The sequence below is a fragment of the Pteropus alecto genome, unplaced genomic scaffold, assembly GCF_000325575.1.
Source record: "Pteropus alecto unplaced genomic scaffold, ASM32557v1 scaffold86, whole genome shotgun sequence".
Lineage (NCBI taxonomy): Eukaryota > Metazoa > Chordata > Mammalia > Chiroptera > Pteropodidae > Pteropus > Pteropus alecto.
Genome location: NW_006442109.1, coordinates 27,387,871 through 27,414,646, shown reverse-complemented (window position 1 = coordinate 27,414,646; position 26,776 = coordinate 27,387,871). Strand labels below are relative to the sequence as shown.

At 50.5% G+C, this 26,776-nt stretch overlaps 2 protein-coding genes across 2 annotated transcripts in view; both read right to left on the bottom strand.

Annotated features, from left to right (window-relative positions):
* Window positions 1-14,542, bottom strand: part of SPTBN5 (spectrin beta, non-erythrocytic 5) — a 45,314-nt gene extending 30,772 nt beyond the window's left edge. Inside the window, 17 exon segments of the mRNA XM_025038757.1 lie at window positions 33-320; window positions 625-864; window positions 1,091-1,221; window positions 3,720-3,872; window positions 4,613-4,813; window positions 5,436-5,642; window positions 5,719-5,919; window positions 6,008-6,161; window positions 6,393-6,625; window positions 6,734-6,872; window positions 8,210-8,841; window positions 9,684-9,912; window positions 10,438-10,595; window positions 11,491-11,607; window positions 13,277-13,444; window positions 13,688-13,876; window positions 14,486-14,542. Of these exon segments, the coding sequence (XP_024894525.1) occupies window positions 33-320; window positions 625-864; window positions 1,091-1,221; window positions 3,720-3,872; window positions 4,613-4,813; window positions 5,436-5,642; window positions 5,719-5,919; window positions 6,008-6,161; window positions 6,393-6,625; window positions 6,734-6,872; window positions 8,210-8,841; window positions 9,684-9,912; window positions 10,438-10,595; window positions 11,491-11,607; window positions 13,277-13,444; window positions 13,688-13,876; window positions 14,486-14,542 (3,497 nt within the window).
* Window positions 14,543-18,786: 4,244 nt separating this feature from the next.
* The window catches only part of EHD4 (EH domain containing 4), a 66,836-nt gene continuing 58,846 nt past the window's right edge, over window positions 18,787-26,776 (bottom strand). Inside the window, exons 5-6 of the mRNA XM_006920463.3 lie at window positions 26,502-26,666; window positions 18,787-21,241 (exon numbers count right to left, since the gene is read on the bottom strand). Coding sequence (XP_006920525.1) covers window positions 20,705-21,241; window positions 26,502-26,666 — 702 coding nt within the window. The 3' untranslated portion in view covers window positions 18,787-20,704. The remainder of the gene's footprint in view (window positions 21,242-26,501; window positions 26,667-26,776) is intronic.

Genomic DNA, 26,776 nt, shown 5'->3' with positions numbered 1-26,776 from the left:
CAAGTGCGCCTTGTCTGTTCTCCGGTACTGACCTCTCCTGCTGCAGGTGAATCTCCTCTAGCAGGTCTCGGTGTTCCTCCAGTAGCCGCTGGGCTGAGGTCATGTCCACCACCTCCTCCTTGCTGTGTAGCTGAGCCTGGACACCCTCCGCCCACAGCAGCAGCTGCTGGCTCTCCTGCAAGAAGCTCTGCCGAGCTTGCCTCTGGGCCTGGGCCTGGGTCTGCTGGGCCACTTGCTTCCATACACTCTTCAGTAGCCCCTGCAGCATCTCCACCTGCTCTTGTAGGGACTGGCTCTCTGTGGGGCCTGACTCCTTGACTCTGGGAGATGGGCCCAGCATTTAGTCAGTGCCCTCTCCTGGGCCCAGTAAGCAGGCCTAGTATTCCCCAGGGAATGTGCAACTACTCTGAACTCCCGCCTCACTGTCGACTGAGGGGCACCTCGCGCGTGAGACCCTGTGAGCATTTCCTCATGCTCTTCCCCCACCTTTTCCCCTGCCCTTCAGGGGGCACATCCCACCCATCCTGACCCACCCCAACCTCTGGCCCCTTTCTCATTCTGTAACCCTGCTCCAGTCTTCCCTCCCTCCCGGAGCACCATCGCCATGCCCAACCCAGGCCATACTTTATGGCCACCCTTTGCAGGTAGTGGATGGACCTCTCCAGTGCTAGTATCTTCTGCTGGGCCAGTTTCAGGATACGGTGACTGTGCTCTGAGTGCCCAGGCTCCAGGGCTTCCAGCTGAAGTATCACATCTTGCAGCTGGACCTGTGTGGGTCCACATTCCTGCATAAAACTATACACATCCATGGTGTACACCAGCTGCATTTCTTTCTCTTTCTTCAGGGCCTCCAGCTGCCTCCACCTGGGTAGAAGGAGCAAGATGTCTCCATCACAGGGATACCTCCCTGTCCATCCTAGGGCCTTGGCAAGAAGCTCACATTACAGAAGCTGCCAGGCTGGCAGTCCCCACGCCCTCCCCTCCCTGCCTCTGACATATCCAGTCCTTCTTTCTGGTATTTTGGAAGGCAGGTGAGAGGGCATTGCATCTAGCCTACCCCTATTGCCCTGTACTCCCTCCTCATTCTCACCTTTGGCCCAGTTCCTCATGCTGTCGCTGGATTTTGGGGGAATCTCCAGGACATCTCTGCTTCAGTTGCTCAACAGAGCTGCTGACCTCAGCCCAGTGGTCCTTTCCCACAGCCAGGGCAGTGAGAAAGTTCTAGGGAAAGGAGGACCCAGGCCTTGAGTGGGCTTATTCTCTTTCCACACTCCTCTCAAGATTATGAATGACCTTGGACATACTGTGCTATAGAGGTGTGTTCCAACTGCATCCTTCTGGAAGAACAAGGGTTTGCGTCTTTAAAAGGACTTTTAAAAATTCAAGGCCAAGTATCCAAATTGAAAAGGAAGAAGTAAAATTGTAACTACTTACAGATGACATGATATATAGAAAACCCTAAAGATTTCACCAAAAACTGTTAGAATAAATTCAGTAAAGTTGTAGAGTACAAAATCGATATACATAAATCTGTTGCATTTTTATAGACTAATAAATTAAGAAATTATAGACTAATAAATTAATAAATAGAAATTAAGAAAACAATCCCATTTATAAATGCATCAAAAAGAATAAAATACCTAAGAATAAATTTAACCAAAGAGTGAAAGACCTGTACACTGAAAACTATAAGATATCGATGAAAGAAATTGAAGAAGACACAGATAAATGGAAAGATATTCCATGTTCATGGATTAGAAGAATTAATATTGTTAAAACGTTCATACTACCCAAAGCAATCTAGATTCAGTGCTATTTCTATCAAATTTCCAAAGGCATTTTTCATAGAAATAGAACAAACAATCCTATAATTTGTATGGAACCACAGAAGACCCTAAATAACAAAAGCAATCTTGACAAAGAACAAAGCTGAAGGAATCAAGCTCCCTGATTTCAAACTAAAGTATATTACAAAACTATAGTAATCAGACACATGGATCAGTGGAACAGAAAGAATAGAGAGACCAAAAATAAACCCACACCTGTATGGGTCAACTTTATTACAAAAGAACCAAGAATATACAATCAGGAAAGAACAGCCTCTTTAATAAATGGTGCTGGGAAAACTGGACAGCCATATGTAAAGAATGAAACTGGACCACTATTTTACACTATACACAAACATTAACTCAAAATGGATTAAAGACTTGAAGGTAAGACTTGAAACCATAAAACTCCTAGAAGAAAACAAAGATGTTAATTTCCTCGACATTGGTCTTGGCAATGATTTCTTGCATTTGATACTAAAAGCAAGGGCAATAAAGCAAAAAAACCCAAATAAACAAAAAACAAAAAGAAAAACAAATGAGACTACATCAAACTAAAAAGCTTCTGCACAGTGAACAAAACCATTAACAAAATGAAAAGGCAACCTACTGAATGAAAGAAAATATTTGCAAATTATATATCTGATAAGGGTACATCTAAAATATATACAGAACCCATACGACTTAATAGTAAAAAAACCCAAACACTATTTGATTAAAAAAAAAAAACGGGCAGAGGATCTGAAGAAACATTTTTCAAAGAAGATACATGGATGGCCAACAGGTACATGAAAAGGTGCTCAACATCACTCATCACCAGGGGAATGCAAACTGAAACCATAATGAGATATTACCTCACACCTGTCAGAATGGTTATTCTTAAAAAGACAAGAAATAAGTGTCGGCAAGGATGTAGAGTAAAGAGAATCCTTGTGTGCTGTTGGTGGGAATTTAAATTGGTGCAGCCACTATGGAGAACAGTATAGATGTTCCTCAAAAAATTAAAGTTAGAACTACCACATGATTCAGCAATTCCACTTCCAGGTATTTATCTGCAGAAAACGAAAACACTAACTTGAAAAGATATATGCAACCCCATGTTCATTGTAGCATTATTTATAACAGCCAAGTTTTAGAATGACTTAAGTGTCCATCAACACAAGTGGATGAATAGATAAAGAAAATGTGATACATACAAACACATACACAATGGAATATTATTCAGCCATAAAAAAGAATAAAATTTTGCCACTTGGGACAACATGGATGGACCTTGAGGGCATTATGCTAAGTGGAATAAGCCAGACAGAGAAAGGCAAATACCACCTAATCTCACTTATATGTGAGATTAAAAAAAAAAAAGCTTATAGATAAAGAGAACAGGTTAGTGGTTGCTGGAGGCAGTGGGTGGAAGGTAGTCAAACTGGGTGAAGGGAGTCAAAAGGTACAAACTTCCAGTTATAAAATAAATGTCATGGAGATGTAATGTACAGCATGACTACTATAGTGAATACTAGATTTCATATTTGAAAGTAGCTAAGAGATCGAATCTTAAAAATTCTCATCACAAGAAAATCCTTCTATAACTTTATATGGCGACAGATGTTAACTAGACTTCTTGTGCTATCATTTCACGATGTATACAAATATTGAATCATTACGTTGTATACGTGAAACTAATACAATGTTGTATGTCAATTAGATCTCAATAAAAATAATTCAAGGCCAGCTCCTCTGCTCCCTCCTCCCAGGCAGGACTGTAGCTAACATGGAGAACTGAGGCACAGGAATGAACAATGGGGAGGCAGGAACAAGGTGAGGAGGGAAGACATAAATAAGGAGGCAGCAGGGCCAAGCAACTAAAATCCCCCCTCGGCTCCAAGGGGACTGTACCTCAAATTTGAGCTGCATGACGTCTAAGTTGTCAGCCTGGGGCTGCAGTGTCCTGAGCAGTGCTGTCTGGTTCTCCAGCCAGGACTTGAGCTCTTCACATGAGCCATAGAAACCAAACAGAGCCACTGCCTCCTCCAACTGGGCCTTGCGGTGCTGGGGAGAGGCCAGCCCAGAGGCTGGGGTAAGGGTCAATGCCCTATTGGGCGCTTAAAACAGAGGACGTCCCCTTCACTCCCCCGCTGCCAGCAGAGCTCAGGGCCAAGGCCAGAGGGGTCTCCACCCCACTGCTGGGCCCTAGGCCCTCTGTGAGGGGTCCAGTGGTGGTGGTGGGGGGAGTGCTGGAAAGACCTTAGTGGGTAAAGGGCCCTGGCAGTGTGCTCTTGTGATCTTGTCCTGCTCAAGCCTTCAGCTTTTAGATACAATCCATACTTCTACCTTGAGGCCTGGCCAGGCCTACCTCTTCCCCAGGCTTTCCTTTAGCCATTTGCCACTCCCCAACTCTCCTCTGTGCACCAGGCGCCTTGGCCTTCACGCCTCCATTGGGCCTTGCTCCTGCCTTTTCATGGGTGCTGCCCATGAAATACTGTCTCCCTGTCATCTCCCCTGCCTTCCTCCTGGCTTTACCTGCTGCTCTCAGCTTCTTGTTGTTCAACCTCAGCCCAAAGTCCTTCCCTCTGAGATGCCTTCCCTGACTCCCCGGCCTGACCTGGGCTCCCCTCTCCTATGTTCCTATCGCACCCGCATCCACCTTGTGACTCGTTTCACACCTTCTCTGCCATGATGTGAGCTCCTTGAGGGCAGGGAGCACACAGTCACTGCCCTGTCCCTGAGCTCACGACTCAGGGCGTAGCACAGAGTAGGTGCTTCATGAACATTCCTTGAACGAGTATTACCTCTGCCAGGGCCTGCAGGCCCTCATAATCCTGGTTCAAGCGGTCCTGTGTCTGAAGTATGGTGTTGGGGTCAAAGTCAGCGTCAGGCTTAGCTGGGAGGGCCATCTTCTGGACACCCCAGGGGCCAGAGTGGCAGGAAACCTCACACCAGGCCCCCAGGCTCCTCGGACCTTCCCTTGGAGAACTCAGGGCAGACACTACCTGTGCCGACAAGACACAGGGCAGTGTAACTAGAGGCGGTCCCCCTAAACAGCAGAAGGCTTGGCAGGTTTGGGCCAGTGGTAGTACCTGGGGTTCCTGCTCCATGACGTGGCTGATGGGCACCCTAGTGGGGCTGGGCCAACCTGCCCACCATGCATGTGTGTTTTAAAAACTATGGGCTCAGAGAACTGAGGGAGAGTTTTCAGAAAGCATTTGGTGTAGCGATTAGGCCACCCCAAACCTATAAGAACCAAATCAGATGAGCGCTCGAGCCAAACTCTTAAGGATGAAAGGGAAGGAGGCATTGCTGAAGGAATTTGATTATTGCCTGGAAACCGGTGGGCAAAGTGAGCCGAGCCACACTACACTTGGATGACGTCCATAGGCGTGGGCAGACAGTAGTCCTTAACTTTGGGCAGGGGCAGCAGGGGAGATACTCTTGAGGTGGTGGGGCGCACGCAGGCCCAGAGGAAGGCCACGATTCCAGAGTCAGCGGCCACAAATGCCCTCCCATTTCTACCCTCTGTGCGGCCATGGGAGACGGGGTGCAGCGCATTTGGTGTAGGAAGCCTGTAGCTCTGTGTCCCTTTCTCTCCCCAACCCCGCCCCCACCAACACACACCGTGAGGGATGCCCTCGCCGCGGCAGCCCGTGCCTGATCGTCCAACTGCTGCAGCTCAGCCCGGAAGGCCCGCAGGGTGGGTTCCAGCCGCAGGTGGCCCAGCAGCAGGGCCTCAGTGCTGGCCTGGTCCTGTCCGCAGGACGTGCTTTCCAGAGCTGACCGCTGCTCCAGTAGCCATGTGGCCGCGTCTGCTGCGTCTGCGAAGTACTGCAGGCAGAAGGAAGGGCTGGGCGCCGGACCCTGAACACTCCGCCCCGCTGCCCACCACCTACCGCCCGGATACCTTTTGGACGAGCAGGGCTGCCTGCAGCCATGCGCTCTGTCTCGCCACCTGGGCCCGGAGCTGCTGCCACAGGTCCTGCACCGCTTCTGCCCACTCCTGGGGATCTGGTCGGGTCAGGGGCCCGCGTGCGCTTAGGTCTCGTCCCCTCCTCTCGATATCAGCGCACACGACCTGGTGGCTGCGCAGCTCGCCCTCCAGGGCCTGGCGGAGCGCAGAGTGGTGAGCTGGCTGAGGGTAAAGTTGGGGCGGCAGGGAGATGGGGATGGGCAGGGCACAGGGGAGCAGGCACCTTATGTTTCTGCAGGGTGGCAGCAATCTGGCCAAGATCCCCGCCCAGGGTCACATCCTCCACCATCCGCATGCGCTCCCTCAACCAGGATTCCTCCTCCTCACAGTTGTGCAGGAACTCCGCCCGCTGCAGGGTCTGCTCCAGCAAGGCCCTCCTGAGGGACAGCAAGGATCATTGAAGGGCTAGGAGCGGGGTTCCCCAGTAGGCTCAGACACTCCCTCTTAGGTAGACAGGAGTTTACTTTTCCCTGGATGACTCAACAGGGGAGACAGAGGCCTTGGGGATGAGGAAGTTGCCATGCTGGCAGTATTTTAACCTGGGCAGGAGGTAACTTGTGTTATAGAAAAGTTCTGGAGAAGATAGAGGTGTTGGGGCGAGCTTTTACCTGGCCTTGACAAGAGACACGAGGCTCTGGTGGAGCTGGGCCAGCGCCTGGACTTTGGCCTGTAGCATCTCCACACTAGTGCCCAGGGAGGAGTCCAGTGCCATGGTCTGGTAGGCAAGATGGCTCACATGGGCTCCGTGGCCTGAGACCTGGGCCTCCAGCAGGTCATGCCTGTGCAGCAGCTCCACTACCTCTGCCAATTGTTGCCCACAGGCCGTGGAGCTGGCTGGCACCTGGCCAGGGACAAGTGGTCATTGCCGTCCCAGGATGCTGGGTCCCCATGAGTGCCAGAGCTGGCACACCTGCTGTGTTCCCCAAGGGTCTGCTGGTCCAGGGCCCACCTGCAGCTCCCTGAGCTGGTCGGAGGCAGTCTCCACTTCCTGCAGCAGGCTCAGCACAGCCTGCACGCCTGCCATCCACTTCCTCTGCTCTTGGAGATGCTGAAGGAGCCGTTCCCAGCGCCGTGTGATCTCTAACTGCCTGGAGGACATGAGAACAAGGGTGGTCTCCACCGGCTGGGGTAGGGAAGCTGCCTTGGGACTCACAGCTGGTCTGGTGGCTTGATTGCCCTGGAGGAGCCTGAGCCTCCGAAGGGTGGTCTCCACCGGCTGGGGTAGGGAAGCTGCTTTGGGACTCACAGCAGCTGGTCTGGTGGCTTGATTGCCCTGGTGGAGCCTGAGCCTCCTGGATGAGGTCTGTGAGCATCCCAGTCTTGGGCGGTAGGAGCAGTGCATCCCTGCCTCTCAGACCCACGACGAGAAGCCAGGAGGGTCTGGAAGGATTAGGCCTTCACAGCCCCCGCAAGCGTTGTATACAGTCCCCATCTCAAGTGATAGCAATGCCATCCTCCCAGGTGCCCGAACTAAAATCTTGATAACTCATTCTCATACCCCACATCTGATCTGTCTGCAGATCCTCTTGGATTCAAAATATGTCCAGAATTCCACCATTTCTGGCCAGGATTATTAGAATAGCTTCCTAACTGCTCTCTCTGCTTCTGCCTTTGCCCCTTCAGTCTGTTCCTGACATGGCACCCAGAATGATCATTGTAAAACAAAAATTAGGTTGTGTCCCTCCCCTGCTCAAGCCCTTCCGTGATTTTCCATTTTTTTCTGAGGAAAAACAAATCCTTACTGTACCCTGCAGAGCCCAGCATGATATCTGCCCCACCCTTCGCCCCTGTGCCTCTTTGACCTCGACTCTTACTCGTTCACTTTGGCCAGCACTGGCCTCCATGCTATTTTTCAAATATGCCAGGCACACCCCCACTGTGGGACACTGCACTATTCCCTCTGCCTAGTATAGTACGTCCCTAAATATGTAAGGCTGGCCCCTTACTTCTTTCTGGTCTTTGCTCAGTGAACTGCCTCTGGCCATCTGATCTAGCTCCCTCCCTGCTCCCTGTTCCCCTTTCCTGCTTTTTATTACTTTTATTGCCATCTCACTTACTACATACGTTTCTTATTTGTCTGTTTTCCTTATTAGTGTGTATACTCCATGAAAGGAGGGATTTTTGTGCGTCCTCTTCGCTGCTAAATCTCTAGCACCTAGAATAGTGCTTGAGACATAGTAGACACTCAATAAATGCTTGTTTAGTGAATGAATTAGTAAGAGACTACCTAGAGAAGATAGTGCTTCACCAAAGGGATGAGTTACATATGGTGGAATTTCAGGCATCAGTAGGAGCTGGATCTTTTAAAAGGGAGCCCTGAATCCACTCCTCTCCTCTGTGGCCAGGAATGGGTATGTGTAAAGACAGGGGTATGGTAGGAAGGTCTGAGCCTGCTTTGAGGATGGTTCACGTGCTTGGGGCTTACCTGCAAGCCACATCTGCCCAGCTGTGGTACTGCTCCTGCTGGAGGATGTCCGCGATCTCAGCCAGGGCCTGGAAGCGCCCCTCCTGGGGCAGGATGCTGGCCTCCAGCATGCCCAACCTCTGCGCTGCCACCTCCACTGTGACCAGGCTGGTAGGCGGGGCTGCGGACTGGTCCAGCACCTTCTCTGTGTCTGTCAGAAAGCTCTCCCGGAGGGCTGCCTTACGCTGGAAGCGCCGGGCCAGGGTTTCCAGCCGCTCTAACTGTAGGAGTCTCTGCTGCAGGGCCTTGCTCCGTGAGGCCTCTGCCCGTTCCAGGCCTGCCCAGCGCTGGGACAGCTCTGCAGGGCCCAGGCCCTGGCGAGGCAGGAAGGGCCTGCGGTTCTGGGCTCGGAGTGCTGTCTGTAGCCGGAAGAGCAGGGCCTCTGCGGCCCCTCGCTGCTGCAGCCTCTGTGGCTTCTCCTTGGTGCGGAAGGAGGCAAAAGCCACCAGTAGCTGGCGCATGGAAGTCAGGGAGTCTGGGAAGTCCTGGGCCTCCAGCTGTACCTGCTTCTTTGCAATCCAACATAGCATGTCGGCCACCAGCTTCTCGTACTGGGCCTGCATTTCCTCTGTCTCCTGGAGCTGAAGCAGGATCTGGAGGAAGGCATGGAAAGGGGTCAGGGCGGCACTTCAGGGCAGCCCTGGAATGGAGGCACTCCCCTTTGGACTCTGAGTGCCTGCAGGGTTGCCCTGGTGGGCAGCAGCTCCTTCCCTTAGCTGAGGATGCACTGAAGTGGGGTTGTCCCAACCCCCAGAGAAGTGGATCTGCCTGCGTTGCACACTCAGACCCAGAAGTGTGGGGCTCCTATCCTGCATTCTTCAATCTTATTTTACCCCATTTGGCCTCACCTCTGGGCGGGAGGGGACGGGGAGTGCTATCCTCTTTCTGAGCCTTCTTTTCCTTCCTTGAGGCCCCCACACCCCTAAAGCAGATCAGAGCCTTTGGCTTGGATTATCTCCCCCATGCTTAACTGAGACACTAACCTTGAGAACAGCCCTCCCAGGCCTCAGCCTCTGCCATCGTGCCCAGAGAGTAAGAGAGCCCCCCAAAAACATGGACTCAGCCCAGCAGAGCTGCTTCTGTGCTTGTCCTTGCAGAGTCTGGCTCTCCGAGCCTTTTAATCCCATTAGGAGCTTAAAAGCCTAAGAGGAAAGGGGGAGTTCGAGGGGGAAGGAGTTGCTCAGCTGGCTTTCCCTGTGTGTCAAGTACTGTGCTGGGCACTTTGCTCATGCTCCCTGAACACTCATCACAGCCTTCTATCACGCAGGCATTAGCATCTCCATTTTGCAGATGGAGCAAAGTAAAGTTAGGTGACACGGCTAAGGCCATACAGCTAGGAAGTGGGAGAGGCAGGCTTCAAACCCAGGTGTGTCTGACTCTGGAGCTCATGCTCACTCTCACGTCTCCTTGATGCCACCTTCTCTTTGTCACCAACCTTAGCGAGTCTCCTCTGGACAGTCTGCTCCTGGTGCAGGCGGGAGAAGTGGTGGTAGTAGAGGGAGATGTAGGTCATGATGGAGCGCTCATCAGGCTGCAGGGCTGCTATGTCCTCGGGGTCCAGCAGCTGAGCAATGCCCAGCTCCTGCTCAGCCACATGGAAAGCAGTGTTGAGGTTGTACAGTGGGCAGTCGGGACGCAGGGAGCTGTAGTCAAGCAGATCTGGCCTGGACAGAGAGCAAGAAGGGCTCTTCACCAGAGTAATTTACTGCTTGGATTTAAGTGGACTTGTTAAAAAGGCAAACAAGCTCCTGTTAGTCATTCATATTTTGCTGTGCATTAGTTTCCCCCTGACGGTTACCTGAGAGCCTGGCTGAAGGAACGGGGCTCTGACAGAGAGGGAAGGGTTACTTTGGCTCAGGGGCCAGGTTCTTGGGTAGGGAGCGCTCCCAAAGGGCAGGCACTTGCCAGGGAGAGAACTGAGAATAGGATCCGGAATGTGAAAAGTAGAGAAAGGCAGCGGTCAGAGGCGAGCTTGGCCAGTTCCAAGGAATTTTCTAGGAAAGAGGGGAGGGGGTTACCCCCACAGACCAGGGCCTTGGCTGGCAGCCTTCTCTACTTCTGTTTTCAGGGTGCAGGGGCCAGAAGGATGTAGGAGAATGGGCAGGTTGAAGACCTGAGCCCAGGAACAGTTGGCTCAGTGGGTGGAGGCCTCCAGGAAGAAGGCTGGGGCCTCTCCGTCTCACACAGACCTGTGGGCATGGATGAGGGCACCAAAGCCGAGCCCGTCACTCCAGCTGTGGGAGAAGTCGGTGATGTTGACGTTGGCGTAGCAGGCTGTCTTCCGCTGGCACCAGACCAGCAGAGCTTCCTTGGCAGAAAGCAGGGCCGCGTTGGCCCCAAACTCTTCCTGGAAGGGCAAGGCAGAGGGTCACCATTCAGATGGAGTGGCAGCAGAGCCTACGGGCCATGGGAGAGGCAGGATGGGCATGGCTATGATCCTCTCTAGCCCTTCTGCCCTCATGAAGGCTGATTGTCCTTCCAAAGAAGCAGAGAGTCTGAAAGCTATCACCTCAGAGCCAAAACTGGTGACAACAGCAGTAGTAGCCCTTCTGATGGGCTGACCATTGTGCTAACTGACCCTGGGCCACATGGTATTTGAGGCTAGTCATCATCAGACCCAGTCTTGGTCAGTGTGGGCTTTCTGCCAGCCACGCATCGAGCCCATACCAATGGCTCTCCACCCCTCACAGCCCTGTGAGGTAGACAGTATCAGCATTTACATCCTAAGGATGATGAGAGGTGCCATAAGAGAGATTAAGAAGCTGCCCAGTGTCCTCCAGTTGATTGGGGATGGTCTCAGTTGACCCAGGAACTTCTGACAGGGAGCCCACCTCTGATGTATGAGCCACCTGTCTACCACCTTGATGCCGCATGCAGCTGCCTGAGGGCAGAGCTGGCACTGTTTCTTCGGGCTGGGAAATGACCATCTATACCTGGTTTCAATCCCCTCCCACCCCTGCCTGTTCTTCTTGTTGATACTTTCCTTTATTCTGCCACTCACTAGTCAATGACTTGTCCCAGATCAGCTTTGAAGCCCATGAATCTAGTTCTCACTTCAGCAGAATACAATCTCTCTGACATTCTCAGTTCTTTGCCCGTGGTTAAAGAGTGAATATAAATTGTGTGGGTGCCAAGATTCTGCTGTGGGGATAACAGTTGGGTGAAATTGCTCTGTCTCCAGGGACCAGAGGTGAAGCCAGGGGTGGGCTGGGTAACTTGGCAGTGGGGGGTGAGTGAGATACCCGGTCCAGGGAGATATGGGAAATCTGGAAACGCAGGATGATGACCCAGATGAGTCCCAGGATGAGCGTCTGGTCTCCATCTACGATGTTCTCTGGCCCAATGAGAGGGATTGGTACCTGCGGGCACAGGTGGCTGGGTTCAGTGTGAAGCCCGTGCACCAGAGAAGATGCAGAGTAACCACAAGTAACCTGGTGGGAGGGGGTGTATCCCGGGTAGCTTCTGTGGGTATGCTTTTCTTATATTTGCCTGGTCTCTAAAGGATCCACCCATTCTCTGCCCTCTTCTCCTGGCACACCTGAGCTTGGAGTTGGAGCGTCTGGTTGGTGGGGGATTTGTTTGCTCATACCAGCTCATGAGGGCTGATCTTCCCAACTTTGTGTTAGTGGCATCATGCTGGTAGCTTGAAATCAGCCAGGGTGGAGGTATCAAGGCTATAGAAATCAGCAAACGCTACAAACCAGGGCTTTTATTTTCCCTCATAGAGCTGGTTATTAACATTTACCAGCACACCACTGATCTGGGTTTAACTCAACTGTCTTCCTTGAAACTCTAGGCCCCTGTGGTCAGGTCTGGGCTTTGCTTACCGAAGTCCCCAGAGCCTGGCATAAAGCTTCCAGCACATGACATTCTCCAGAAATGAGTGTATCCCACATTCTGCTACTTATTAACTGTGCATTGGGGCAACTCCTTTGTTTTTGCTGCCTCGATGTACAGTAGAGACAAGGCTGTCACTTTCACAGGCTACGTATAAGTAACATGCTGTGTATCTAAGCTTGAGGGGCCCCTGACAAGAGCCATGGTCTTGCGCCCTTCCCAAGTTCCCCAAGGGGAGGTGCCTGGCTCACAGGCCGTTGCCCAGGGGTCCAAGTAAGGCCTGATATCTTGTGGCTGGAAGCTTTCTGCTCTTCTGTATGCTCAGGTCCCTTGCTTTGGCATTTTACCTCCCTGGTCTCCCTTCAGCATGCCAGGCTCCCAGGGAGCTGACTGTGACCTCCAATCCAGAACATAAGTGACGGACACACATACTCAGTCTCAGTCCAGCCAGTTCCATTTTAGTGACTTTGCAGCCTCCCAGACAGCCACCTCTCAGCTTTAGTATCTGAGGTCGAGAGCCTTTGGGCTTCCTAATTCCTGCTTCTCAGCATAAATGACCCCTGCACAGCCCTCTGACACTGGCCGTCAATGTCCTGCTGTGTTCCTGGAACTCTTGGTTCCCCTTTAGTGACTCTTTCTTTGGCCTTTCAGGGTTTCTTCTGTTTGCTGAGGCCCCTCCCTGCTATCCAGTCCAGCTTCTCCAAGGTCTTCAGACAGTCCCTGAACCTCTCCCCTCCACTGCCTGGTTCAGTGTCTGGGGCTCTTCCCCTGTGTCCTACCCTTGGCCAGCCTCCCATGGCTCCATACCCAGGCTCTGCTGGGCAGCTGACCCTGGGTCGTGTCTGATAAAATTTCCTTGTTTATAAAAAGAGACAGTTAAGAGTACCTTAAATCTTTCAGCTTAGAATTCTGTGATTTTCTCTTTACCGTCAGTGGCATATTTTAGTCCCAACCACTAGGGATGATGGCTGTTCCTGCTCCAGCCGGTTGGGTGCTCTCTAAGCGGGGAGTACTGTGGCCAGGAAGGGCTTTGCTTCCTGGTCTTCTGTATCCCCAGCTGCTTCTCCTGGATTCAGGCTCCAGAGCCTCTGCTCTGCCCTGTGGCCAGCCCAGGAGAGATGATCTAAGAGTTCAGCCTGTCCCCTCTGCCCGCCCAGCACCATGCCCAGAAGCCCTTCCCCCAGTGCCCACCTTGGCCCTGAGGAAGGCCAGCGCCCGGCTGTTGTTCTCCAGGAAGTGCACACGCATGCGGCCCCGGCTGGGGGGTGGCAGGGCCTCCCCAGAGATGAGCTCCAGTAGCCTCAGTAGGTGGGTGCCGTCTGCCAGCTCTGTGTACAGGTTCTGGATCTTGAGGCCCACCTGGGAGGGGATGAGGGAAGACACAGGGTCAGCCCAACCTCACCTGTCTGCCCCGTCCCAGGCCCTGGAAGGCACAGGCCAGAGCAGCTGCCTCGAGGAAGGAGCATTGGCCTCAGCTGTGCTGTGGGTGGGGTCTTGAGAAGCCTCAGCCAGATGACCTCCTAGCCAGCCTCCCAAATCCACTGGCCAGGGAGTTGGCAGGATGGTAGAGGTGGGCTGTGGGGCGCGCCCAGCTGCACTCACTCGGCCGTGTTGGAAGATGTTGTTGATCCAGTTGGTGAAAGTCTTCTCCTGCATCCGCACGTGCTGTACCTGCAGCTTCCGAATGTGGCCCATCTCATATGCAGAGTCCATGGCCAGACTGAGCTGGGAGATCCGTCCCAGGGCTCTGTGGCTGGCCTTCTGCTTCAGGAGTCCTGTAGCCCCAAGGAACTACTGGGAATTGTGGGGCTGGCCAGCCATCAGGCCTGGACCTCTTTGGGGATGAGGGGCCAGTGGACATTTCCCAACCCGGAGATGTTGGGGTCATGGAGGCTGAGGGATGTGTGTGGGTATAAAGACTCCCTGAGACCGGTGTGCCTTTGCCAGGGGTAAGGGGCCCCTCCCTGCCAGACTGTCCCCACATTTGGTGGTGGTGGTGGGGTTGTGGCTTGGAACCTAGCCAGGTAAGGTTCTGGCTGATACCCTGTGTTTGAATGGCCCAGGGCCCCTTTTGCCCCACCCTACCTTCCAGATTATTCTTCTTAGAGCTCTGCTACCAAAGGTCTCCCCTGGGTCACAGTGATTGGCTGCTGCTTCTTGGGATAAATAGGGTGGGTGGGAGGAAAACAGGAAACTGCTCACCTTGACCTGTCTGAGCCCAGGGAGGAGACAAGGCTGGCTGGCTGGCTGGCTGGAGATGGAAGGTAGCAGGGGCTGTGTGAGGAGGGAGAGAGCCATCAAGAGAGGCTGAGGCTGGAGCTGGGGCCATGCCATGGCCCTCCTCTTAAATCAGCGGGACAGTGGTGGCAGCACACAACAGAACAGCCATTATCCTCCCACCTGCCTCAGGGCGTGGCCTAAGCTGGGAGGGGGCGGCTCAAGAATGCTCCAGACCATTGGTCCAGGATCTCCTCCTTTATTGTCTCCACTGAAAATGCCCCCAGCATCAGGTGGGGGTCTTGGCTCCCATGGGTGGCCTCGAATTGGCTCGCTGTGGGAGACCTTGGGGGTGCTGCAGTCTGAGTAAAGGCACCAGAGGACAGAGCCTCTGGTCAGAAGCTCTTTCCAGTTGGGGACTGCTCTTCTGCACCCCACAAGGTCTCTTTGGGAGCACCCACAGGGGTGGGGATGGGAGGGAGCATGCTGGGCCAGAGCCCTCTCCTCTCCCCTCCTGGGGAATTATCAGACCCTGGCTTCGGCTTTCCAGCCCCAACAGAAATGCACCCAATCTAGCCCAGGGCTGACCAGTGCTCCCTCACACCCAGGGCTCCTTTTTGAATGAGGCTTCCTTTGGAAGGGGTAACCTGGACCTGCAAAGGCCATGAAAATGACAGTGACTCCTTCAAAGCCAGGGGCACAGTGTTCACTGTTTGGGCTCCATGGTGGGGCCCCAGCACCTGTGCACCCACGGAGCTGGCCCAGCAGGGCTTGGAGGCAGGGGCTTCGGTGGGAGCCTGCCGCTCCTCCCTCCTTCCCTGAGCAGCCTTGGACAGCACGCCGGAGGGAGAGTGAATTCTAATTCAGGTGGTTTGCAGAACAGTCTGGCTAAACTCTGGGTAACAGTCCTCGAGCTGGGGTGTATGTCTGTGGGTTCATCCATCCAGCAGCCCTGGAGGCTCTGGAAAGAGACACAACATTTCTCAGGGAGGTGTCCCTGACAGCTAAGGCTGGCCAAGGGAGCAGCGGCCACAGCCTGCTCCTGAGAGCTGGGGAGGATCGAGCATACCTGATCCAGGCCGGCAGTGGCTGGGGGTGAGCTGCTCCTGGGGTGGGGCAGCTACCCTGTGTCTGAGAGCTTCCCACCCTGTCGTACGAGGTCCCTCCTGCCACTGACTGGTTTCTCGATGCCTCGGCCCAGAGCCTGTCAGTCACGAACAGCTACTGTTGTGTGCCCCCAGCACTCCACTGTCCACCCTCCCACCCCACATCCTCTCACTGTCCCTGCAGGTTCTCATCACCAATCCCCAACCCATCATCCTACCTGCACGTCGGCCTTTGCGTGGCCCCCTGATTTACTTCCCAGAGCACATCTCCGCTCACGCCTATGGAGACTCCGCATTGCCTGGACAGAAACAAAGCTCTCCTGCCCATGTCCAGACTTCAGCTGTTCTCTCGGCTTAGAATGTCCCTTCTATTCTCTATTGTCCCCATTCTCCTATCAGCCCCAGTTGAAATCCTGCTCTGTCTAGAAAGCCCCCCACCCCTATCTTGTTTCTCCTCCTATTAAGACCCTTGGCCTAGGGCACCTGTGTGATGTGATCACCTGAAAACAGGATGGAGCTACATGAGGCTTTGTACACAGAACTCAGCAGAGGCTGTTGTATCTGAGGTTGAGTGGGGCTGGGGAACTGCTGTTCTTCCTCCTAAGCTCAACTGCAGCTAAAGCCACTGCGTAGGCTCTGAGCACTGGCTCTTTTTGCAGTGACTGCAGCCTCTACTGCAATGAAAATCTCTGTTGGTCAGTACATACTTTTGGGTTATTTAAGTTGCAAGTAACTGAAATTTCAAGTCAAATAGATTTAAACACTATAAAGGGGATATACTGTCCCGCATAATTGAAAGGTCTGGCAGGAGGGAGACTTTAGGCGAGGTTTGATCCAGCAGCTTAAACGATACCACCACAGGCCCAAACTCCCTCTGCCTTTCTCAATGCCTCCTTCATCTTCATGCTCCACAGGGTGATTGCTATCAGCCTAACATCGCTCCCCTACCCCCAGCTGCTCTGGGCATCGTCTCAATGCCGTTTATATTATTGCATCAACAGGCTCACTTCTAGACATTGCGTGGTTCAGAGGAGAGAACATTTCTCCCAAGAGATGAAACAGAAATATGAGAGGCCTGGCTCTCATAGGCTTCAATTGAACCACATGGCCATTCCTGAACCAATTTCTGAGATCAGGGGGATAATATACTCTAACTGGCTTAAACCAATTAGGACCCACCCTGGAGTGAGGGTCAATCTCACCCAAACTTTGTAATTCAGATTAGGGTTGGTAAGTGGGGAGCGCTCTGCAAAAGAAATTCCTGGTCTGGATCGTCAGAAGGGTAGATGGGTGCCAGTGGGAAAAACCCAGATGTCGGCTATGGGTGGTCTACACCTGTAAGGTGTGTCAGGAGGCAGGAGCAGTGCCAGCCAGTTAGGGCTCCACCCTGGCTCCACTGCACCTTCAAGTGCATGAAGAGAGAACATTGTGCCCAGTGATGCCCGGTTCTAGCCTCTGAATGGCCCTTCTCCATGGTCCCTTCGTCTTGGCTTCCAGTCACTCTTGGGGCTTCAGCCTCCATCAGGGCCTGCTCCCAGACCTGGCCTCTGCCCCAGCGGATGGAGCCGTTTTTCTTCTAATGGAGCTCCATTTTGGGAATGTCCCACTCGGAGAGAACGCAAAAAGTCGGAGGTCACAGGGATGGTGTACAGAGGGGCACCCCACCCCCTAACACCTCTGCCTTGTTTCAGGATAGATGTCAGGGATCCCACTTCACTCCTGAGACAGCTACATGCAGTCCCTGGACAACCAGAGCCAGTAGAGTGATTTTTTCAGAAGTTTATTGATCAATAGACTGTGTCTTTTTTTTGTTTGACACTTCTAAACAAACTTACAAAAAAAATAGAAGCACTGTGTATTAACGGCATTGGCTAATTGACATATAACCTGATACACTCTTAATTAGGCTGTTTACCTGAATAAACTCAGTGGTTATCTGTCCTAAGGTTGTTTTTTTGTCACATTCCATGGAGGAAATTGACAGTGCCTCTGTTAAGTGCTCTGTTTATCTTCAAGGCGATTCGTCTGGGGTATTATTGCTCTGGGCGTAATGAAGGAGTATATTTGTGCAAAGGGGAAAGGTGCAGGTACTGGCTGTCAGGCATGATTCTGGTGGCTAAGCCCCACCCTGGGCAGTGGACCCCAGTACAGGACATTCTCAGTGTGTTGTTAGGAGATGCGGGGCACCAGAAGGGACTGTGGTCCGGGATGGTAGGGCCAGGGCTGGGGCCAGGGCTCTGCTGAGGCCTCTCCTGCAGGCTGGTAAGGAGGGGGACGTGTTTGGGGGTAAAGTAGGTATAATTTTGCTTCTCTTCACACACTCTCTGACCCACCTGGACACCCAGTCCCATGATATAGAATAAGAATTCAATTCCTCAAGGCCTAACATCCTGTGGGAGGAAGCATAGCCCCAAGTCCAAAGACGCCATTGCTGCATAACGACGAGTGTTCCAAAGAGAACCCAGTCCAGCCCTGGAGAAGGAAAAGCCAACTGAATGAATGGCCCTCCCCAAGGAAGTGACCCCGCCCTCTGTCATGCACGTGTGCAAGAAAAAAACCGACGTGTAAGGCTGGGCTGGAGCATGAGGCCAAAGCAGGTTAGACATCTACAGGTGGCCAGGAGCTGGGGAGTTTCGGCAGGTCTTAGATGGGTTTAAGAGGGTCTCATTAGCAGGCTTACAACTGGGAAGTCAACTTTGGGAGGAGTAGGTTGAAGTTTTCATTTTCTTCCCCTAAACTCAACATTGCAGAAGGTTGTGTTATGTATCATGTGTCGTGTAGAAATTAGATTCAAGATTCTTAGGTTTTCTTCTGTGGAATCATGGAGAACATGGGGATAGTTTCTCAGTGCTAGTTTACCGACTTCCACCCTCCCACCCATTTGTAAACACTCTGGGGAGGGGGTACTTTTAAAATCAGGGTGGTGTGGGAAGGGCAATAAGGTCAAGGCAAACAGATCTTAAAAGACTGCTCTTCTGCCATCCTGATGGGTGGGGGTGGGAATAATGAGTAATTTGGATAGAGTCAAGGAACTTTGTGTGGGTCCCCGGAAGATATGGGTTTTCACTTGGCCACCATCCATAATACTTTCGTGTTTTTCTTTCCAATCAACTCTGATGACTTCATGTTGTAAAAGAAAATATTACGAAAAATGGACATGAGATTTCTTTTTTTTTCTCAGTAAGGAAAGGATCCAGCTGTCAGATGTTATCCCACCTGAGGGCATGGGGGAGCGGGGCGGACATTTCCTTCCACCTGGAAACCAGAAATCTGTTGGTCTTCTAAAACAGTTTTCCTGTATGTCTTTACATGGACAAAACATGCCCATAGTTACATACATACGCGTTGACAAGTGTCAAAAATAATACTCATGTGACATATGTGTATATATTTATCTTTATATATGTATGATAATCAAGCAGAGTTAAAGAAGAAAGATGTTTCTGAAGGGAAAATCAGCTAACTTTGGCATATCCAAATCTATGGGCAAATGAACTCTCTCTTTTGTCTCAATTTTGCCTTTTGGTGGATTCCACTGTGTTTAGACTCTTAGGAAGTCCTACGCATTCACAGAACTATCTGCTCATATTACAGTACTGGAATTATAAACGTCTCTTTTCTTTGTGTCTAATTTAAAAGGGCTCATTAAGACTAAAAACCATATTCTGCATTTACTTCTCTTAAAACTAAATTATTTAGGAAGTTAGCTAGGGAGTGTGAGGGCTGGCATCTGGATATATGCTTTTCTAAGGTAAAAAATTTCTCTTAAGTCTACAGTTCCGACCCTGATGTCAAAGGTGTCAAGAGAAAAAAAAAGTGTTTTTTGAAAAGCTCAGGTGGGACTGTTCTGATTTCGTTGATTTCTGGTGCTGGCAGGGCCCCATGTCATGCAACCATCACTATCTCATGTCTGTCTTCTTCTATTGCATAACTAATGGTGAAAGGCACTGCATCCCGGAGCTGGAGCCCACATAGCAGGGAGGGTGGCAGTGAGCATTAACCACCTCCACCTGATGCAGGCATCTGAGTGCGTGGTCCAGAGGGGTTGACACGGGGGACCTGGGAGAGAACCAGGGAGCCGATGTACAGGGATGTGCCCATACCTCATGACAGGCAGTCATGATATGAACCACAAAGCCTTTCGAAGAAAAGGTTTTATATGAAAGTTTCCATCCTGTTTCTGTATAAAGGCTTTTATCCTGAAGAAAAAAAAGTGGACTATTTTATAGTAAAAATGCCTATTTTTAAAAAATAAAAAGTGTCTAAACTAGTTGACTATTCTTTCCTATCTGATAGCTTAGGGCAGGCTGGCCTCTCATTCCCCTTTGTGTCCACAGGCCCAGGACGCTGCATGCACCAAGATATGTTTTTGCTGAGTTTAAGTTCTGCCATCGACCGAGGAGCCTTGGGGACATGTAACCACACTAAACTGATGACTGGGGAGAACCACCCCTTTTCCTTACTGTAGTTTAAGTACGATAAATAGACTTTGCTATAAATTTTTGGATAGACCAGTAAGAAAAGCTACTCTTTAGACTTCAGCATGATTTAAACACTGGAAATCTTACCAGGGGATTAATAAAGGTTATACATTCAAATTCCTAACCAAATACAACTTTGCTGGGAAGGCCAGTCAGTGGGGTGCTGGGACAGACGCTCTCTTTGGCCTGGCTGCCTCTTCTGCTCGGCTAGAGTCTGCAGAAGGGACAGGGCGCACACAGACACTGTCCATCCTTCTTTCAAACCTCGGGCAACAGCTGCCTTCTCTTTGGTAGACAGTTTGGAGAGAAAAGAAACTCTCTCTGATCTATTTTTTTTTCCACTCTAAGTATAGCAGGAAACAAAATAAATAAGATCATCTTTGCTCCCTCCCGGTGCCCTCTGAGGCACAGATAGGTTCATAATGATGAGTGGTCCAGGGAAGCCCAGCAGACTCATGCTCCAGCAGTGCCCCTAGCTCACACCCCGTGCTCCTGGGACTCCACCAAGCCCACCTCCACACCTGCGTCTCTCTAGGCTTCTGAGTACTCTTTGGTCAATTTCTCTTCAACCCTACAATCTCTTTATCTACTCCCTCCCCCCAATATTTTAATAGAAACTCAGGGAATTTTAGAGGTGAAAGGACCATATCTAGTGTCCACTGTCTGCCCTCCCCATTCTACAGATGAGGAAACTGAGGCACAGAGAAGGCAGTGCCTTGCCCAGGGTCACTCAGTGAGTCACTGGCAGCATGGGTCTCAGGCTCAGGTCCCCCGATTCCCACCCCATACTGCCTGCCCTGTGGGAGGCCTGCCCCTCAGTCAGCCTTCTGCAGGGACTTCCTGTGAGAGGGGGGTACGAGGTGGGGGGGCAGGTTGTTGGGCAGCTCGTAGCCGTCCAGCTTGATCTTGATGAGGTGTTTGGCCAGGGCAAACTCCTCCTCGTCCAGCATGCCGTCGCAGTCACAGTCGGCCAGTTTCCAGATCTTGCCCAGGACGCTGTTGGGCAGCTTTGAGGTCACCATCTCCTTCTTGGCGTTGACGCCCGATATCTTGCCATTGACAGGAGACAAGGTGTAAAAGAGCTCGTCATAGACGGGCTTGTCTTTGGCCACAACCCATTCCTCCTCGTCGGCGCCCTCCTTGGCGCCCTCCCCGTAGCCCTGGTTGAAGGGGCCCTCAGCAGTGCCATCGAAGGCACCACCCTGCACGATCTGCGTGGGCATGCTCAGCTCCTCCTGGCTGATGAGGCTCATCAGGGATGAGATCTTGCTGGTCAGCATGTTATCCACAGCCTCGATCAGCTTGGGCTTCAGCGAGTGGAATTTGGTGAAGTCATAGTTCTCAAGCTGTTCCTGTAGAAGGAGAAACCACATACTTGGTCACATGCCTCTCTTCAGGAAGCAAACAGGGAGAGGGATGGCTGAGGGAAGCGAATGCTCCCTTAGAGCAGACATTCCACCCCCGTGGGCTGTTCGGGGCTCTCTTTGGTGGGGTCCCCATATCTGAACTCCACAGAGACAAGAGTGGCTTTTGGAACAAGAAACAAGATGCAATGTTTTGCTGTAGCGAACGTCTGCTGGTGGCCATATGAATGACAGCGATCCGCTAGGGCATTGAGACAAACTCCGTCTTGCCTTTTTCTTTTCTTTTTTTTAGTGCTCTAGAGATTTCATATTTTATCTTTTAAGGTGATTTTACGACACATCTCAGTCTTCACAACAATGCTGGGAGTAAGGAAGGACAGGCATTAATAACCGTGTTTTATACAGAGCACATGAGTGTCTTGGTAGAGTCTAGACTAGAGCCTATGCCTCTTGCCTCTTGACTAGTCCTCCTTGTGCTGGAACACAAAGCTGTGACAGAGGGACTTATTTAGGTAAAATAATTATTTAAGAACGCTGTTTTTGGATCAATTTTTTAAAGTGTAATTTCGAGTACAAATAAGTAAAAGTTGAAACTGGTAAGGGAGTGGAGTAGGAAGGGGGAAGGTGAGAATAAATCCAGCCAATAGGGCTGAGTGTACTCGTCAGGTCAGTCAGTGCAGGTCTCTGTCCCAGGAGAACTGGCTATCAGCAGATGGAGCAGCAGAAGCACAGGCTCCACAGAGACAAGGCAATTTCCGGGCCAGGACAGGAGCCTACTATAGATGCCACAGAGGCTCTGAAAATGGCTCTGTAGAAATAGTTCTTTCTTCCCTTGGTTCTCCTAGGTTACTCATCCATCATCCATCCATCCATCCATCCATCCATCCATCCATCCATCCATCCATCCAACATTTATTGGCCATTTGTTATGTGCCAGGCCCTATTCTGGGGCCTGGGAATATAAACAGAAAAAGCCACAGTCTGGACCCTCAGGTGGTTTATGTTGTAACTGAGGAAGGACACTATAGTTTTCTAGTTACTGTCTACTTTCAAAAAGGGCTTGACTTAGCTTATAGTGAAAACATTAACGCGAAACTGAAGTCATTAGAAAGCGAAAAGCCAAGTAATTAAAAGGGAGAGAAAGGGAATCATCACATCAGGCAACTAAGGTGAGAAGAAGCATTGCTCCTCAGCTGCCCCAGTCAAGGTGGGGATCACACCCTTTATTGTCTGAAGGAAGAAACTGCCTACTCATCTAAGAGACAAACTTTCTCTGGCCCTGAATTGTGAGATTACCTGGGGCTTTTTATGAGGGGCCTCAAAGATCTAGGAAAAACAACTTCAACAGCTGTTTTGTCAAATAAAAGCAGAAAATGCCTGGTATGGCAGTTTTTATATGGACTCTAGGTGAGGTATTTCTGCTAGGAAAATTCTAGAGAGCCAGGTATACAATTTTTGAGAGATAAAGCAGAGAGACTCTTGAGGAAAAGAAGTTTCACTTACCCCTCAGATATGACTTTTCAGGCAGAAATAATGTGACAGGCAGTTAGAAAAAATTAAAACTTTGTGCTATTATAAATATATTTTTATTGTAAAAATGTTGGGAAAAAACTGGTAAATAAAAATAAAAATTTAAATTACTTATAATCTCATTACGCAAAAATAACCTGCTAATATTTTGGGGCATACATTTCTAGCCATTTTTATACACACACACACATACACACACACACACACACACACAAACTGAAACAAGACCACACTCACGGTTTAACAACTGCATTTTAAAGGAATAATGTATTATATCTTTCCATGTTATTAACTTTTATACCTTATTTTTTGTTTTTAGTGACTTTCCCAAACTATTTTTTTGCAAAGACTGTATTCACTGAAATCTCTGTTCCTTAATTTGTGTTCAGCTAGTGTTTTGACAGAGATGTCTTTGAATGTCAGAACTAAAACAAAAACCAAACTCTAAGACCAAAGAACAAACAAAAAACCCACGTCCCCATCTTTGTAGAATTGCTCTGTTCTAGGGCAGTTCTTCCATACTTGGCCAGGCTTGCACTGAACCTGGGAATCATCCTCATATGCAACCTATTCTTAATAGCTACACAATACTGAATTTATAGCTGGGCCATTCATCATTTACCCTGTCCCATGTAGTTGGATATTTAGGTTATTTCCAATGGAGAATTAAAATTGTGGTCTGTAGGGTATACTGTCAGCGCAGCTATTCTATGCTATTATTTGGAAATGGAGCCCTGAGCTTTAGATGGTGGAAGGGACAAAGTTGAATGCTGAACAGCCTGACATATCTCTACAGAGGCACCTCCAGCACCCTTCTCAGTAGTAAACTCTGCAGCTGTCACATTTCATTGGGCTGAGATTACACCCAGTGTTCAGTCTGCACTCGGCTTAGAGCAGCGGGGCAGTGCAGGTTTCTAAAACGCATTCTGGCTAGCGTGTCCTCCATCCTCATGGACAGACCACAGTCACCTGCATCCCACCCTAACATCAGCACCAAACAATGCTGCTAACTCTTTGGGCTCCTGCTGCCAACTTCTCAGTCAGCCAAAGGGACTGAGACTAGAAAGCCCAGGGGGAGGAGAGCAGGCAGCCTACACAAAAATCTGAGTGCTGCTGGGATAAACAAGTCTGGATTCCCCTGGGTGCACAAACACCTACCCCATTTCCTCATGAATGAGCCTGAGCTCTGAGCACACACAGAGCCTCTGTGTCTGGCCAAGTGGACGAATGAAGGGCGGTGCCCACCCCAAATTTTCACCCTCTGAATCAGGGGGACATGGATTCAGATCGCAAACCTCTGGGAAGCTGGGAAGGGAAATGGCCACATATTTGCAGGAAGCAGCAGCAGCAGCCATTCCTACCCCAAAAGGTACATAGGAAATAAATCCTATACTCCCATCCCTGTGGTACCTCCCCGTCCCCGGCCTGATCACGAAGTACAGGGTACGAATTAAACCACCTCCATCCCTGCCCTCCACCAGGGTAGCTCCAAAACAAATCTTTTTAATGGGACGAATATGTCCTTGGGAGTTTAAAGATTTACCCATCAACAATTGTATCCATCAAAGCCACCAAGCCAGGGATCCTGGAACTGCTTTCTCCAAGACACAAAGGTCAGTTCCAGTCTCTGCAGGGCTTGCCCATTCACTCCCAGCATTCACCAGTTTTCAAATCCTCGGGGTCTGAGCAGATGGGGATGGCTCTGGTGCCCTCTGCTGTTGAAATGCTGCCAACTCATCAGCTACGGGGACCAAATTCTCCGAGTCAGCAATAGAAGTGGCCTTGCCAGTGTTCTCCCCCTTTTCCACATCAGTGTGGTAAATCAGATTCCCTCCTGAAAGGGTGCAAGGCAGACACAGGCAGCTTCACCAGGAGGTCACGGGCCTCTCCTAGCACTGGGCAAAAGCCTTCGAAATACACTCAGCTTACTGTTACAGCTAAGAGTCAGCTGGACCAGCTTGGTCCATGAGAGCACGGAGAAAAGAGATTTAAAGATTGCATTGGTGAGCTCTCTGAGTGACCCTGAGATGTGCCAAGATCACAATAAAGTCATTGCCGAGCCTTTACATTGCCAGCCCCTGTCTCAGACACAGTCAATGTGAAGTTGACCATCTGTGTTGGAGAAGGTGGCAGACACTCAGCAGACTCAGTGTCAGAGGCCCTGACCCACACCATGAACCCCCCAAAGCTTCCTGGGTGACAGCAAACTAGCTTAAAGTATTGGGTGACTGTAAACATACCTTACAGGCTCTAGGCCTGCCTCGCTCTCTGGGGAGTCCCTGGGGGTCGTGTGATCAGGGCTGTCTTCCAGTTTCCAGGGGTTTGCTCTGGTAACTGCTGGTCTATGAGCCCTGTGAGAGTCAGGGCTGGGCCTGGGTCTGAGATCCTCACTATCCTAGAGGCTGCTATAATATAAATGTGAACGGGAAAGAGGGGCTATGTAGCAAACCTGACAAGCTCAGTGACCGAGAGTACCCACACAGAACAGTCTGATCTCAAATTCCTAACTGGGCAGGTCGTGGTGGGTAGTCCTATTCTGGGCCTATAGATTCATTAATAAAAGGTTAATCTTTGCCTTAATCGAGCCCTGTCCATTGTTTTCGTGTATCTAAGATAACATACTCTTGGAATGTCAGTTAACTATCTTTTCTAGACCCCTTAGACGGGCATAACCATGCCATCTCTATTTTCTATAAATGTGAAATGTTAACTGCCCTGTACGTACCAATGTAAAACAAGTATGTATCTCTCCGTTTTACTTTTTATGTAATCCTAGAGATTTCTCCCCTTTGCTTTCTCACCTCCTTAATCTACCACCAATGGATTTCATGTAGCCTTCCTCGTGTTTTCTCCTTTGATTCTAAATGTATAAAAAGAACTGCAAAACTCACTCCCCAGAGCATTTTCTCAATCCTTTAAGATTTTGCTTCTGGGCTGGTCCTCAGTTTTTTGGCTCAAATAAACTCTTATAAAATTTTTCTATAGGTTTGGACTTCCATTGACGTGAACATGCACCAACTTGCCGATGAACTCATTCAACAGATATTCATTGAGTACTTGCTTCATCCCAGGTGCTGGAGATAGGGCAGTGAACCGGACATGGGTCACTGGCCTCATGGACTTACAGCCTTAAGAGGGAGACCCTGAAACCAGGCCAAAAGTTGCCCAATGCCAACCTTTAAGCAACATCCTCAGTGAGGACTTCTTGCTTTATCCAGTGAAGTCTAGCTATGTCTACAGAGCCTATGCCTCTGACTAGGCCCTTGCGTCTGCACCAGCAACGTTGCCTGAGCACATAATCCCACAGCACAGGGCAGTGCCAGGCAGGGCCGGCTTGAGGAGGCTACCTGGGTGACCGCCAAGGTCACCCCCAGCTCTAATTCTCTTATGATTCTGGGATTCCAAAAAACAGGTGTCACCTCAACCTTGTCAAAACGACCTTGAACACAGCCTGAGAGGGTCACTCATATGATTTTCTCATGTGAGCTTAACTGACTTCTTGAAATGTATCCCCTTTTGTTTAAATGTTTCAGGAGGCAGGCAACTTCTACTTTATTCACAGGAGGCTATTATCACAGACCGCCATTAGGAAGATGAATTCATTGCATTCTGCTCCATCCTAAACCATGAAACCTACATGTGTACCCAGTAACCAGCTGGGCAAGGTGGCAGTGCCTCTCCATCCCTCGCTCATGACGTTGTAACGGGTGCCCAGTACCTGCATTGCCTTGACCTCCGGGAAGTCCCCTGCAGAAATCTGGTATTCTCGCTGCAGCTGAATGTAGATTTCTGGCAACCTGCTGATAAGCTCTCTCTTCTTGTTGTCCTTTCCAAATACACTCGGCATCTCCTTCTTCAGGTAGCTGATGATGTAGGCATGTACCTGCAGGGGTATATGTGAGGATGGGCTATTTAGAAGTGCACCAGAAGGACAGACACGATGGCATCTTATATGTGTCACAACGCACAACGGGCACCTACACAGAGCCATGG